The following is a 16,302-nucleotide window of genomic DNA, read 5'->3' on the forward strand; positions in this document are numbered from 1 at the left end:
ACTTTTCATTTTCGTTTCTTTCCCTTTTTTTTGGCACAATAATTTATCATCTTTGTATTGATTTTGGGAGTAAATAAAAGCATTTTAGATTTATAGGGAAACAAACAGTAAATTAATAGTACATTGAAGCACATTGGTTTCTTAAGAGTTTTTGGTTGAAAGTTAAAGAATTAGTAAGTCTGAGATTCTGTGCTCTGTAGTCATCATCTGAAACACATGGGACTGAGGATGGTGTGGGTTCTCTTTTGGTTATAACCAACCACTTCCAAGTCTCTCAATGCTTATCTAGATTCCTCACAGAGGTGTAGAGCTACAAAGGCTCTCTTGAGGCTTTGTCTAGTCCAGTCTTCTGCTTATTGTCTGGTGAGTGATTAATATCCTTTCTCGCAAAAATCTATCCTATTTTTAAGGATCGCAAAGTTTGAGTTTCCATACGCTCTTCCCACTTTTGTTTTAGTTACTATTATGGCTGAATGTCATTCTTTACAGTTAATGACAATCTATATTGTTCACCTGTGTTTACATTTTCTTTTTCAGACCTCTCTAGACAAAGAAGTACTACCAGATGTCTTATTGTTACTACTTAATGTACCTGAACATTTTTATTAAATGATTCTTAGATTCTCAACTCTTTTACAACTGTAAAAGATGCTTTATAACCATCTTTATTAACTATAAAGCAAAGATGCTGTATAATTTAAATGTGTCCTTCTATGGTTTCTCTTCTTTTATTTTTTATTGACATATAATTCACATATATAAACCTGTCTTTTATTTTTAAACACCTACTTTCTCCTCTAAAAGAGCCTACTGGCACTTTCATAGGCCCTCCCTCAGGCTTTGGGGCCAGACTTTGGTAGCTGGTGCTGAGAGAAAACCCTTGATTATATCCTTGCCCTGGGACTGTGCCAGGGGCAGCTGTCACTCAATGGGATAAGTTTTCCTGGTGTGCTAACCTTAGGCAAACAAACAAAAACAGAACCTAAACCTGGATTTAACACTTCAAGCAATATAGGATTGCTTTTCTGTTTCTTTGTTTATTCTTACATGTCTCTCTAATGTTGCTGCTTTTGACTTAATTTATAGTTTTTGGTGATTTCCAAATTATTTTCTTTTATACTTACATCCACCAGTTTAAATGGCAGCAGTAATATTGCTCTGAATTTTGCAACTTCAGGCACTGTGCTAGGTGCTTTGTAGATATTATCTCATTCTCTACCTCAATGACATAGGCAGGAAAGTATTCATTACTTAAATTTTACAAATGAGAAAAGTAATTCACATACATAAACCTGTCTTTTATTTTCAAACACCTACTTTCTCCTCTAAAAGAGGAGATGCTTAGAAAGTATATATAGTATATGCTTAGAAAGATTTCATAATGGCTAATAGCTGGCATGGCTGTGCTAATAAAGTCCTGGTCTTTTAAATCTGAAGTCTAGTGATTAGTCTAAAGAGCTTGGCTGTAGTCACTAATTAATTTTATCTTTTTGGGAAGAAAAATATTTTTAGAGAGATACAGCTGTATAAACTTAGATATTTTTTAATTTTAAAAATTTTTAATTTTTTTGAGATAGTAATATATTTAAATAGTTCAGAAAATATTAATATAAAATTGCATAGAGTAAAGGCCTCCTTCTTGCCTTTGATTCCAGTTGTCCAGTTCTCACTCTCCCAGATAGATCATGATGATTCATGTTTACTAATTTCCTTTGTATTTGTCGAAATACTTTTCTTTGCATATAAAAGCAAATACAAATGTAGTCTTTTTTTTTTTAATCATGCTCTTCGCTCTTTTTTTTTTTTTTTTTCTTTTTTTTAGAGATAGGATTTTGCCCTGTCATTCTAGGCTGGAATGCAGTGGCATGATCATAGCTAGCTTCAACCTGTAAATCCTGGCCTCAAGTGAGCCTCCTGCCTCAGCCTCATGAACAGTTAGGATAACAGGTGCGCCACCATACCTGGCTAATTAAAATATTTTTTGTAGAGACAAGGGTCTCACTGTGTTGCTCAGGCTGGTCTCAAACTCCTTGCTTCAAGCAATCCTCCTGTCTTGGCCTCAGAAGTTCTAGGTTTACAGGTGTGTACTACCATACCCAACCTCTTCTCACTCTCTGTAAACAAAAATTAGTAATGTTCCGGACGCACTATCTATATTTTATATTAATATTTTCATGTGAGGTATCTTTTCACATCAATACAGATAGAGCTTCCTGGTGTGTTTTTATGTGGCATTTATCAAATAAATTTCATATCCATTCTCAAATATACTCAAGAGAATTGAGTACATCTTTACAAAACTTTTACAGGAATGTTTATAGCAGCATTATTCTTGATAGCCAAAAAGTAGAAACAACCCAAATGTCCATCAGTTGATAGTGGAAAACAAAATATGGTATATGCACACAATGGAATATTATTTGGCAGTAAAAAGTAATGAAGTATTGATATAAACTACAACATGGATGAATCTTGAAAACATGCTAAGTGAAAGAAGCAATTCACCAAGGAACATATATTGTGTGTTTCCTGTTAAATAAAATGACTAAAATAGAAACAGAGTAGATTGATGGTTGCCAGGGGCTGGAGGTATGGGTAGGGAAATGAGGGTTAATGGGTATGGGGTTTTTGTTTGGGATGATGAGAATGTTCTAAAATTACATAGTGATGATAGTTACATAACTTTATGAGTTACTAAAATTTCCTAAGTTGTAAACTTTAAAAGGGTATATTTTATAGTATATGATTTATATTTTAATAAAGCTGTTATTAAAAAATCTTATAAAGCTTAACTCTTATTTCCCATCCTTTCAGATGATATCCTTGTCCATATAAGTCATCCTCTAATAACCAGACAATTATAACCTAGAGGTTTCTAATTTGTCACAGCATACTCTGCATGATTTGAATTACTTTATTAGGAGGCAATGTCTAATGATTCTTTAATGTCTGTGGCTTCTTCTCCTGAGCCATTTATGAGCACAGCTAACCTTGGCAGGTTCTATTCACTCTCTGGCCCTGACTGTCCTACTTTAATTGTGTGAGGAGCCATTTTTCAGATTGACCGAAGTATAATATCATTTCTGGGTATTGTTTCAGTTTAGAGCTGTCAGGCTCTTTCTTGTTGCAGAAGTTAGTCACAATTATTAATGAATTCCCAGGCTCCAGCTGAACCAACTTTGTTCCTATCAACATACTGTCTGTTATAAAAACGAATTGTCCTCCGTCCAAGTCTGCCATCTGCCCCAGGCTGCCACTTATGAGGGCCCAGAGCTGGGCAAATGCAGTGTTTTTTCTCCTATCTTCCTTCTCCTTACTGAATACTTTTTTAGTGATAATGGCTTTTTCTAAACTCTGTTGCCTCTGGATCTTTTTATATTGATCCGTTTTTTTCTGCCTTAACTGGGAATGAATGGTAAACATGAGGAAAAGTTGTGATAAACTGTTCTACCTAACAGCTATTTTCTGTGTGTAATCCTAATACCTCAAATGTGTGCTGAGAGGATTTTGGCAGGAATTCTAACTCTATATTCATTTTGTTGGAAGGAATGATTTCTTTCCATGAAATATAAAAAATAAGTGAATGTCAGAAATATATTTCTGATAAATACATCGTTTATTCATGTCATTTTTTGTCTTTATTTTTCAGCTCGCCAACAGGCTTGAATTCCCTATAACCAGCATGTATGGTTCAATATTTGCAGCCTGGAGGATTCTTGAAGTTATGAGAGAAGAGTCCGCAGCAAGTGACTGGTTGGCTTCAGTAGAATCGTTGCTCCCTATCATGACAACGATCCCTGTGCATGTGTTTCTTCTGCTGGCTCAGCTCCTTGTTGAAGACACAGGACGAAATCTTCACCAAATACTGAAGGTCACTAAAGCATTAGCCCAAGCAGATTCTTCTCAGGTAAAGCAAGAGCACAGTGGAACAGTGATGGGGGAAAGCTTAGTTTTTGGAATTGTAGATTATTCTTGCTTCATAGATTATTTATCTCAACATCTTAAATTATTGTGGGTTTTTTTTTTTTTTTTTGCTATCTTTATTCTTCTTTTTCCTTACTCTGAGTTCATGTATGTACTTAATGATGCAAACATTTCTTTAGTAAAAGCACACTTCACAAGGAAATCTGCACATGGTGCTATTCTGGTTCTTCCATTTTTAGGTGGATTTGCTAATTCATAATGTTTTTGCTAATTCTTGGAACCTATTCCAAGATTCACATTTTCAGTTCTAATATTGATGATTTAAGGTGGACCCAGATTAATCAATTCAGGATAAAGCTGCTTGTACAACAGGTATTAATAAATATCTTTTTAACTTTTTGTAATTTGATCATATCTTCAGTCATTTAATAAACTAAAGTATTAGATCCTTGCTATGTATGGTACTGATCTACAGTACCATACTGGGTTGGGTTGTGATGGTAAATAATCTTTCTTCCTATGTGCACAGAGCTTAGAGTGTAATAAGAAATCAGGCATTAATAAGACTTATTTCCCCGCTTTTTAAACGATCCACATATTTATCATAGTAATCTGATTTTTTTCCATTGGATAGAATCTTTAGACTGCATTTCCTATGAAGGGAAGGGTTTTCTAACCAAGTAAATATGGCATTTTTATTATCCTCTGTTTATCAGTACCTGTGCTTGTGTTTTTTTTTTCCCCAAGCATGGTGAACAAAATGTTCATCTCTTAATGGAAAAATTATGTGTTCCTAGAGGAAGAAACTTGGTAGCAGAGGTGGGGTAAATGTGTTTACTTAAGATATGAAGTTAATGTATTTGGAATTCCTTTTTACCCCCAAATTGTCATGCTCATTCCTTTTTGTGAAGTAAACAACTGATGATATCTCACAAAAATTTTTCACTCTGATCAGGCCTCTTCTATTCTGATTCTGCAAGTGGATCTGTAATGTATTCAAAGTACCTGTGTTTCATGGTGTCTATATAATGTGAATCTTTTCAACTTCCTTTCTTCTGTATTTTTCCTTTGACTTTTTGTAATGATTCTACTTCTAACCAATGTTTTCTTTTGGTGTTGACAGCGTGTAGGATAATCTCTTTAGAAGAGTTAAGGCACAGATAATGCCTGGAGATTATCTAAAGAAGGATCCCTTGAAGTCATACAGTGGATTATGTTCATCTATGTACATCACTGATATAAAACATATATTACCTCTGTTTTTACATACACACTCTCAGGAGATGCATTTGGTCTTTGAAATCTAGGGTGATACCTTGATTACAAGTAACAGAAACCCATCTTAAGCTGCCATAAATAGTTTTTCACCTTTTTTGTTTGTAGTTGACACATAATGTACATATTTGTGGGATACAAAGTGATATTTTGATACATGTATACAGTGTGTAATGATCAAGTGAGGCTAATTAGTGTATCCATCACCTCAAACATTTATCATTTTTTTGTGTTGAGAACATTCAAAATCCTCTCTTCTAGTTTTTATTATTAATAGCTCTAGTATTTAGGTTAATCATGGCCTAGATAGTGTTTTCAAGGCACTTTCTTTTCCAGGTTCTTTTTTACCTTTTGGGCTAGAAGCCCAAAGCTTTATAACCTTATGTTCAAGATCCAAAAGGAAGAGAGAAGTAGAGAATGCTTGATTGGCCTTGCCTTGGTCATGTGTCCACATTGGACCAGCCATCACAATAGGATAATGGAGCAGTTTTATTGGCCATACTGGGTGGAATAGAAGTGGGTGAAGTGTCAGGGCTCTAAAATTGTCTGTGCCATCGGGTTCACGTGAAATGAGGGTGGGTTGGTTCCGCAAAGGAAAGATAGTTTCTTGTTAGTAGGAGTGGGAGTGCATTAAATAGGCCAAATATGTTGAGCAGAACTTCTCAATTTGTGTTCCACGGGACACTGAAATGCTGTAAATTTGGTAGGTGTGCTAAGACACTGTCACTTCTCGGCACTCTGGCAGTTGTCTCAGCTCTGGCTGCCCCAAATCTATGGCTGTCATCCTCTGGCCACATTTATTTATTTATTTACCCTAGTATCCTTTTTTTTTGTTTTTGTTTTTGTTTGTTTGTTTGTTTGTTTATTTGAGACAGAGTCTCACTTTGTTGCCAGGGCTAGAGTGCTATGGCGTCAGCCTAGCTCACAGCAACCTCAAACTCCTGGGGTTAAGCAATCCTCCTGCCTTAGCCTCCCGAGTAACTGGGACTACAGGCACACACCACCATGCCCAGCTAATTTTGTTTTCTACATATTTTTAGTTGTCCAGCTGATTTCTTTCTGTTTTTAGTAGAGACAGGGTCTCTTTCTTGCTCAGGCTGGTCTCGAACTCCTGAGCTCAAACAATCCTCCTGCCTTGGCCTCCCAGAGTGCTAGGATTACAGGTGTGAGCCACCACGCTCAGCCTACCCTAGTATCCTTATAAACATTTTTCATCTGCACCATGAAATGGAACAGTTGCGAAGCACCAGGTGACCATTCAGGCTCATGTATTTATTCAATAACTATTTATTAAGAAGCAATACTGTAAATTGAAGTCAGTATGTCACACTTCTGTTGATTAGTTTTTGGATAATTTTGAAAGAAATGAGAAAAATGCCCAGTGTAATTATGCTATTAAAATGAACATCGAAGTAAAATGTTTAAATATAGTTATTCAAATTTATGTATAAGCAAAGATGATATCATTAATAAGAACTTAGTAGTGAAGTTTTTTAAGTCTTTAGAGAAAAGAAGTTTCCTAGAAATAGGAGGTAATTGTTTTCTTTTTTCCCCTTACTTTTCCTTATAAAGTGACCATTTCCTATTATTTTACTGACCTTTTGCTATAATGTGAAACAGCCAAAAAGAAAGGACTGAATATTTTGAAAAAGCAGGTTTTCTAATTGTGAATAGATGCTTGGAGTAGATTGAATGTGAATGAAATTAGAGTTGTACTCTATTATTGGTGGAGTAATTTCTGTTTCATTTAGTTGACAAGACTACATGAAATGTGTTTATATTTCATGTGTGTTTGTCATTTATTTCCTTATAGAAAGAAGGGCAATAATCATTGGCTCAAATTCAGGCTAATCTTACCTATTTACTTAGCCTCATTTGTTAGTAGTCTAAAAGAATTACAAGGCTGTCTTTCACCTCTGTTTTGGTGATCACCTAACCTCTGTGGTAGGATTCTGTTGTCTACAGTGTGGTTATGTAAATATTGTGTTTGAATGACACCTTGATTTATTCTAAGAATCCTACTGTAAGACCTTCTGAGAGAAAATATTTGACAGATTTGGAAGAGATAAGCCATATTTGAAGTATGTGTTGATACTATTGTTACTTTTATTAATTCTAAGTGGTATTAATATAACTTATTTTTTAGTAGTACTAATTAATAGTAATACAAATTAATATCAACTAGTAACACTGTGTTGGTGTTAATAATAGTAAAAAAAATAGGATTTAAGAAAATGAGATTATGTTACTTCTTACCTATCCTGCAGTTTGATGGATCCCCCTTTCCCAGTGTGAGTTTTCATCCTTAGTCTCTTGCCTAGTCCCCTGTGACATACACTTTGCATTAGGCTTAGTGCATTTAGGGCCACGGAAGACTAGGAAGATAAGAGGTCTGAAGGGAGCCTGGTCTTGTAAGTACTGTTTTAGAGTTTAAGTGGATACAGATGACATTAATGTGACCAGACAGTTACCTACAGGTGAAGCTTTATAAATCAACATTTGAAAAAAAGTGAGAAATTTCCCTCCCATACTTAGAAATGCTATCAGCAGTTACTAATAATCCTTATAGTTTTCTTACCCAGACATCATGAGACTTACTTTGTAGAATATACAAACTCAGGTCAGGCAGTACTCCGTAAAAGTTCTGTGTTTTTCACATTCTTGGAGGGAATGTCTTAAGAGTATTGTGGGGGAAAGTCCAAGAATGAGCATTCTGAGTGAATTCCCATGAAAGTCTTAAGTTTTAAAGACATTGATTTATTTTAGAGACATTTTCATATTATAGTTTTTGCTTATAATAAATCGGAGTTCTATTTCCTAAATTAGTGTGTTTTTTCCCCCTGGAAGTAGCAATTGGTACATTCTTGTGCTTCTTGGTTATATTTAAATAATTCCTGCCTTTCTGATACTGTGAATAAAATTATTTTCCCATATTTTGATATAAATCATTCAGGCTGCCTTCAGAGATGCCTAATGACAATTGTAGTGCATAGCTTCGTGGCTCATGTATAATAGTGCTCAGTTGGCCAAATTTTTTCTCATCAGAGAGCTATTTCCTATCTCTGTGATTTGTCTGGGATATAGCCACATCTGGTATGAAATCTGAGGTAGTGAATGTTAAGGATAGGCTTTACTGAGTCAATTAAGGAATGGTGGGGTTCCCAGGCCTAAATGAGGACTTTTTCTGAATTTTAATTTATGACCCTTTTAAAGGCATTATCAAATCATATTCTGATCCCATAGCCAATGATCGACCCACCTGTGTAACATGATTGCGGACAGTTAGGAAATGTCTGAGACCGATATAACTTCCTTAAAGAAGGGGTTAATGACTCCTAGTTATTCAACAAATATTGATTGACCTCCTGCATCCTCATGCGTATGAACCTAGCACAATGACATCTCATTTGTCCAGAACCACATCTGGCTCTGTGATCTGCACTGTGCACCTCGAATACACCACTTAACAGGTGATAATACCAGTTCTATACCACTTTCTACAACCCATTTTGTATACCTGATTATGTCTTGTTTCTAAGACTCTCAACCAGAAACCTTACTTTTTCTTTCTCTCTTCCTGTCCTTTCCTTCCTTTTGGGATTTTATGTTTAGTTCTTTGCCAAATCTGACCTTAGCTTCCAATAATATTCCACCCATTTTCTATCTGGCTGCTTCAGGTAAGCTTCTCTTTGTATCTACATGGGACCCCTCCCACCAATCCCCCATAATGTTTCTCTGGCCCCTTGAGAAGGAAGGGATATTATCTCTTAAAACCTTCTTTAGTATCTATTCTGCCTTTCTTTCTCTATTAGGCTACCCTGTAGCTGTTGCTATTGAGCATTATATCCAAGGAGTAATAAACGTGTTAGAGGAAGCTGTTTTTCACATAGCACTGTGATTCTACAAAAGCCTATAGGAGTTACTAGATGCTTAATAGTATGTCTTATAAATATTTGTAGAGAGAATACCTGATGAAAGATGGTATTGTTTTGGAAATCAAGGCCACTTGTTAGTGGTTTTAAGACCTAAGAAAATGTGTTTTTTCTTATGCTTCTACCTATAAGGTTAAGGGTTTAGGGCAAGATTAAATACTTAGGTATCTGAATGGAACGTTAACTACAAAGATTAGTAATTTTTAGATAGGTTGAGATAGTTATAAAATACAATCCTAATTTAGTATCGCACCTTCAGTAGAATAACTCTAAATATGTGTAAGGTATAGCAACTTATTTTTCACTGGTTTATGAAATGGAATATGCCAAAGAGTAAAAGTTTATAAATTTGACTTTAGGGAACCACAAGTTCCTTCCTTAAAACCTACCCTCAATGCTGAGCTTGACAAAATGAGTTCTGTGAAACTCAGTGCCTATTTCAAACCCTTGGTAGTTGCTTACTTTTCTCGTGTTTGGAAGTGGGGGTAGAGTCATGTTTGTTTTATTTTTTTGTTGTTTTTACTTGCATTTTACAACTCTGAGGTCTTTTCTTTTCACATTTTGGTTGTTAAGTCTAGCTAATGGTCCTGCTTAATGGGAACAATTGCAATCTTTGATAATTTTATTCTTTGTTATGTTTTCAGTGCTTAATTCTTTCCATTTGTAAAAGTGTACACTATTTGAGCCATTTGAAATCACTTATGTGGTTAGGTTCATGGCCCATGACTGCTGGTCTTTTAAAAGTCATATATTATCAAATGGTAAAAGTTGACTTAGAGGGCAGAATCCTGTGATAGTTCTACTCAGGGTCATAAGCCATATTTTAACATGGAAAATGAATAGGAAATGTGTGAAATTTAATGGTCTGTAAGTTACTGCTGTGAGAAAAGGAGAAAATATATTCTATAAAAGAACTCGTACAAAGAGTCTTTGGACACTTTGCACTCTGTTCTGTTGTCACTGAGTTCTATGAATTGCTACCCCCCGAAGTCATTCTGCTTCCTGTGTTCTTCACACCAGCAAAAAGAAACCAGAATGTACAGTACTTTTAATAAAGAGCTTTATAGATAAGTGGTGTACTACTATTCCCTGGTAGCCATGGCATCGATTATGCCTAGAGAAAAATTAGGATGAGCCTGTCAGCGTGAAGCAATTAGACAAAGAGAAACACAGACCAAAATACAAGGTCAAGTTGTATCTACCCCATCCAAAAGAAATATGTTTATTTCTTCTTTGAAAATTTCACATAAATATCTGTGGAGTAAAACGTTTTTAACTGGCATTTGAATTCTTTTGTGTTTTCCCATTTGTGTGCAAAAAGCCTAAAGTTTATACTCAGGGAAGCAGTTCTGAGTCAATTCTCTGCCATTCCTGAGTGTTAATATTTGGCTGAGTTATTTCTGATGAGTCTACAGATTAGAAAGTACATAAAATTCTCATGGAAGGAATTGTTTGTGATCTTTCTGTTCAACGCACTAGCGTTGATACTCACTAGCTTACTAATATATTGAAACAAAACCCATTTGTCTGGGTAAGTCACTGAACACTGAGCGTGAGAAAGGATGGGGTAGGGTTTAAGGAGGAGAGGTCCAAAACTGCATTCAGAACAGTTTAGTCTGTCTGTTTCCAGCTGAATATGAGGCACCAGTAGGTTTGTTTCTGGTTAAAACTCTCTAAGGGATGGGCTTCTAGTGTTGTTGAAAGGCTCTGAGAGGGGAATCAGAGCAGACCTTATGGTAACTTTGAATTTCACAATAGGCATGAGGAGTTCTGCTTAAGGGGAAAATACACTGAAGTCCACCTTTGCCGGAACACAATTTTTCTTAGTCAGTGGAGAGGGAAGGGTAAAGTGGGATTTGATTCTCTACTTACTTGTACCCTAAAATGAAGCTGATAGTTGACAATGCCTCATCATTCTTCAGCCCTTCAGGTCAAAGGAGAATTTTATTTAAGGAAACCTTTTTTTACATGGGCAGAAGCCAACTCCCTAGAACCAATATGGCCTTGATTCATAAATGTAAATGGATAATCAAGACTCACCAGACTTAGGAGAAAATTTAACAGTGTAACTAACCAGAACATTGTGTCTAGAAGAAAGAGAACTCAGGGAGCAGAAGATAATGTAAAAACAATCTATGTCCTAAGAGATGTTGGAAAGATATTGTATATGTGTTTTTGTATTGTGTACAAAAATACCACTGGTGAGAAAGAAGAAATTTGAGACCTAGAGATTTGGGAAATTAAAAATGTTTGTGATAGCCGTAGTACATATGTGGAGATTATATTAGTGATTTGTAGAATATTCAAGTAAATATTTCAGAATATAGATCAAAAAGATGAAAATGGAAAAAGTAAAGACATCGAGGGTTAATCTTGGCATTCTAACATCTATCTAATAGGAATTCGAGGGTGGAGGGAAGAGAGAATGCAGGACAGAAGCTTGAAACATAACAAAGAACTCTTTCCCTGATCTGAAGAAAGACACAAGGCTACAGATTATTAGGACCCTCTAAAATCTAAGCAGCACATATGAGGATATATAAAAACCTAAATATGGCCCTAGAACTTCAAGGATAAAGAGAAAATCATAAGAGATTTCAGAGAAGAGTCGGAAAAGAAAAACTTACTTGAAATTATATCGACATTAATTTCTTGCTAGCTGCATACTGGGTACTGAAATATATTGGAGTACTATCTTCCAATTTCTTTCGGAAACCCATTTTGAACCTGGCATATTTTTTCCTATTATCCTACTTTTCGTGAATAATGGCAGTAAAGGCTTTTTCAGGTGTACATGAATTCAAGAATATTTCCTGCTTACTGATTTTATGGGAGAAAAAAATCCTCAAGGATGCATTCCAACAAAACCAAAAATGAATCCAAGAAAGCATAGAGTAGAAATGTTGAATGATGATCAAAATATCCATCAAAAATTATGGTTAATTTTTAAATAATTGTCTATATAAAATTATTGGACTAAAATACTAGCTGATTAAAACATGGAACATGGTGGTAGTAAATAGTGGGAATGTGATAGTGTGAAGAGTGAGAGCATGCTAGGGTAGAATTCTGTTTGGAAACTGAATAGTTCTAGATGTTGATAGAAAAATAAGCTTAAATGTTGCCTTATTAGTAACAGTTGTCTATAATTTCCAAATATAACAAGAAAAATTTTTTTAAAATGGCAAATATTAACATAAAGATGGTAGAAATTAGTTCAGATATGCCAGGTATCACTATTACTGTCAATGAATTAAATTCCTTTATAAAATGAAAAGCTCATATTGGGTTAAAAAAAATCCAATTCTGTACTGTTTCCAAGAAACATCTGAAATTGAAAATTGCCGAGAATGGAAAAACTAGTTAAATGGTGAGGAAGATACACGATGTGTTAATATTACCATCTAAGATAGATAATGTAGAGTACAATGTAAAAAACCTGGCACAGGACAAAAAGGGATATTTTATAGTGATAAATTGTAGAATTCCAAATCAATTTAAAAACAATTCCATCGAAGTTAGGAATAAGAAAAAACTGTCTGAAATCAATTTTATTATTCTACTGGAGATTTTGGTCATTGCTAATTAAGAAAAAGAAAATTTATATATGTATAGTTAGGGAAAAACTCAAAGCTCTTATTATTTACAGACAATTGGAAAATACAAGAGAATTTACTGCAAAGTTCTTCCTTTCAGAATGGAAAAGAGAGTTCATTAAGGTGGCCAGATATAAGGTCATTACACAAAACCAATAGATTTTCTTTACAAAAACGATAAATAAAACAATGGCTGCATGTGAGAGATCATTTATAAACAGCATGGAAACTATAATTTGAAATATTAGAAATGTATAAAAACTGATAGAATTTACAAAACTTTAAACAAATATTAGTGGCTCTTAGAATGATGTTTTAGATAAGGAATTTAGGGTATAAATATTTATAATTGTTTGATTTGAGGTTTAATGACCTTTGTAAGATACTGAGTTTTGGTTTTCCATTGATTACCTTTACTTGCTAGTATGTGTTGTGATTCATGATCAAAAGTTCACTGCAGAAAAATATTCAATTAATGAATTTCACTTATAGTGCTGAAGGTCCCAGAGTGGAGTGTTTGTGTCATGTTTGCCAGCTTGATCACATTCTGAGCTCTGTTAAAATTTAGTTATAGGCTTTTTGATAAGCTGGTTAATGCTTTGGAATAAATTGTTTCTTTTATTCTTAGTGTCTGGTGCTAACTAGGTTTAAATGTAGTCTACTCATCTAGAAGCCATGTTATCTACTTGAACAAAGTAATAGGTAATAAAATAGCCAAATTTATATATGCTTATGTACCAGTCATTATTCCAATCAGTTTATTTGCATATATTAACTAACTCATTCAGTGCTCACAAATAGCCCTTTGAGGTTAGTACCACCACTATTAGGAACTAAGGGATAGAATTTGAGTAACTTCCCTAAAGTCACAGAACTAGTGATTGGTGAAACTGGATTTGAACCCATGACCTATGATTCCAGAGTCTGTGCTCTTACCCAATATGCTATTCTATCTCTCAACAACTTTTAGTTAAACCACTTGTTGTTAATTTTTGAAAGAGTAAACAAGATTCCCTAGCTTTACAATTTTTAGATTGGCCCAGTCACTTGTAGAGATAATCATAAATCAACATGCTAAGACAGGAACCTTAACATTTGGTTGAAATCTGGCTATGTCTTCAATCTCATGTGATGATTTTTGCCTCTGTTTTGCTGGCTTCCACTGGCCCAATAGACAAACCATTTGAACAGAAGGCACAGCCAAGCACATACACGCACATCATGACTCCTGTAAGCATATATCAAAAGGAGGATATTGAGAAGGTCCAGGTGAATCAGTGTTAAAAACATCCTATGTCCACTATGTCCTATTGCTAATACCTACTTGGAATTATTACTTTGATGCTTAAAAGTTACTCTTTTATTTGTTTTTGTCTGGAATGATCATAATTGGGCAATTCTGACAAAGACAGGAGTATTTTTTTAGTAAACAAAAGTGCATTTATAGTCACTTTATTTTGAAAAATAACATAAGATTTGAGAAAAGTACACCTTGGGTGTTAAGTTTGAAACATGTAAAGGTTTGGCAAGATACACAGTCAATTTGGGATCTTAAAAGGGCATAAGATAATTAGTTATTCAGTAATTAGTCATGGAGAACCTCTTCGTTGTATACATTTTAATTGGAATTTAGGATACAAAGATAGTTATTGGGGAGTTCATAGTGCGTAGGAAAGATGGGTGGTGTACCCTGTGATAACCGCTAAGATGCAGGAAAGGACAGGGTATTGTGCAGTCCCAGAAAGGGGCAGTAAAGTCAGAATAGGGGCCAGGGAAGGCTGCTTGGAGTAGGTGATTCATGTGTAAGTCTTGTTGGACAAATACAAGGTAGAAGAGAACATCTTTGAAATGAATTGGCAGGAGCAGATAACCTGTTACTAGCACATATGAAGCATTTTTTTATTTTATACATGACATTTACATGATCCTCTTTGAGTACCATTGTTGAACAAACACTGGAATAAATAACATTTCTGGAGGTCCTGGATTAGTTTTTTGTGAACCATAGTTTCACTAGCAATACTTTTCTCTTATATTTCAGAATTAGTTTTCTTGTTGGGGAGTTAAAGCCAGTAACATATAGTTGGAATTAAAGCTTCTATCTGTTAGCTATAATTGAGATGTGTCATGATTTGGTGAGTTGGTGGGAAGCCCACCAACTCAGGAATTCTTTAAGTTGGACAGCCATATTAACTCTTACTAGAAGTCTTGAAACCTATGCTGTCCTTTTGTCTGTTGAGTACGCTGGGCTTTTACCCCACCAATGGCAAGTTAGAGAGTATAATAGACTCTTTGGGAAATTTTCAGGACAATTAATGTAATGAAATTGGGTATTCTGAAGCCAGTTTGTTTCAGATGGGTAGACATGTTTACAATCTAAGTAGACCAGACACATAGTTAAGAAGTGACTTAGGATGATTTCTACGTGGCAGGCTTATGGTGGATTGATTGCACTTTTGGAGGCCATGTGTCCTGTCTACCTTACTTACTACCATTCTTGTGGGAATGGATTACTTGTACATGTAAGACAATTTGTGTATTTTTTCCTCTGTGAATTTTATTATATTACAGACTCAAATAGTGCTAAAGCTGAATGAGATAAGGACAAATTAGCATTTTGAAGTGTCTTATAGTTATCTTGAATGTTAGCTGTCTTCACAGAGAATTTTTAGTAGATACAATTAGATTTAGAATTCATAAAGGAATTTCTCAAGGGAAACCATGTCTTGTTTTTGCCTCCTAGTAACCTTGGACAGTTCCTGGGCTTTGATACGTGTTTTGTTGACTGATTGAATTAACACATAAATAGATGTATTTACCTACTGTCCTGGAACCAATAAACTATTTTTCAGTAATGTCATGTGTTATCCAAACTAATAGAAGGAATATTGTGGAGTCTAGGGACAGGATTTGGGTTAGGTTAGATTACAGTAAAATCTTATTAAATGAAATCATATTAATTTAGGGGGGTTCAGGGTAATTTGATACAGACTGAGTTAAAACATAAGCAGGTGTTGAAGCTATTGTTTTTAGGCAGTTTGGATTTGCTCATTTGCTCAGTACAATGAATGTGCCAATTAAAAATGATCAAATTATCTATTCAGTAAGACATATCAGCAGGGACTGGTACTTGGCAACACTTGGCTAATTAGTTTGTTACAGTATATACGTGAAAGTAATAAAATTTTATTTCTTTAACATGTTTTTCTAATTCAGTATTGCAAGCCTTCATTATTTCCAGTAGTGCAAATTATTATTAATGATAATTATACTGGTGGCATTTTACTCTATTTATGTGTATTTAGTGTAAATTGTATTCAGATTTTAATAGTAGAGGTGCAGCTTGATCTGTGTTTGGGTTAAGTAGTATTATCATGGAATTATCATTCAGCTTGAAATAGTGTTTTAGTAGGTCTTGTTTTTAGTAGGTTTTGTTTTTAGTAGGTTTTGTTTTTAGTAGGTCTTGTTTTTAGTAGGTCTTGTTTTATTTATTAAGCATTTTCAAGTCATTCACTTAATCCTTCAATGTGTATTGATTGCAGACCTCCTGTATGGTAGGTTGTGGTAACACTGCG

The 16,302-nt window shown here is 34.7% G+C and overlaps 1 protein-coding gene and 1 non-coding gene across 3 annotated transcripts in view; both read left to right on the top strand.

Annotated features, from left to right (window-relative positions):
• FOCAD (focadhesin) overlaps positions 1 to 16,302 on the top strand; it is a 265,358-nt gene that overhangs the window by 87,125 nt on the left and 161,931 nt on the right. For both annotated transcript variants that reach the window (XM_076008775.1, XM_012769776.3), the window contains exon 11: positions 3,650 to 3,907. In XM_076008775.1, coding sequence (XP_075864890.1) covers positions 3,650 to 3,907 — 258 coding nt within the window. The remainder of the gene's footprint in view (positions 1 to 3,649; positions 3,908 to 16,302) is intronic.
• On the top strand, positions 811 to 939 carry LOC142874728 (small nucleolar RNA SNORA30/SNORA37 family). The gene has a single exon (XR_012922364.1). It is a non-coding gene; the product is annotated as a small nucleolar RNA SNORA30/SNORA37 family (small nucleolar RNA).

This window comes from Microcebus murinus, chromosome 12 (assembly GCF_040939455.1).
Source record: "Microcebus murinus isolate Inina chromosome 12, M.murinus_Inina_mat1.0, whole genome shotgun sequence".
Lineage (NCBI taxonomy): Eukaryota > Metazoa > Chordata > Mammalia > Primates > Cheirogaleidae > Microcebus > Microcebus murinus.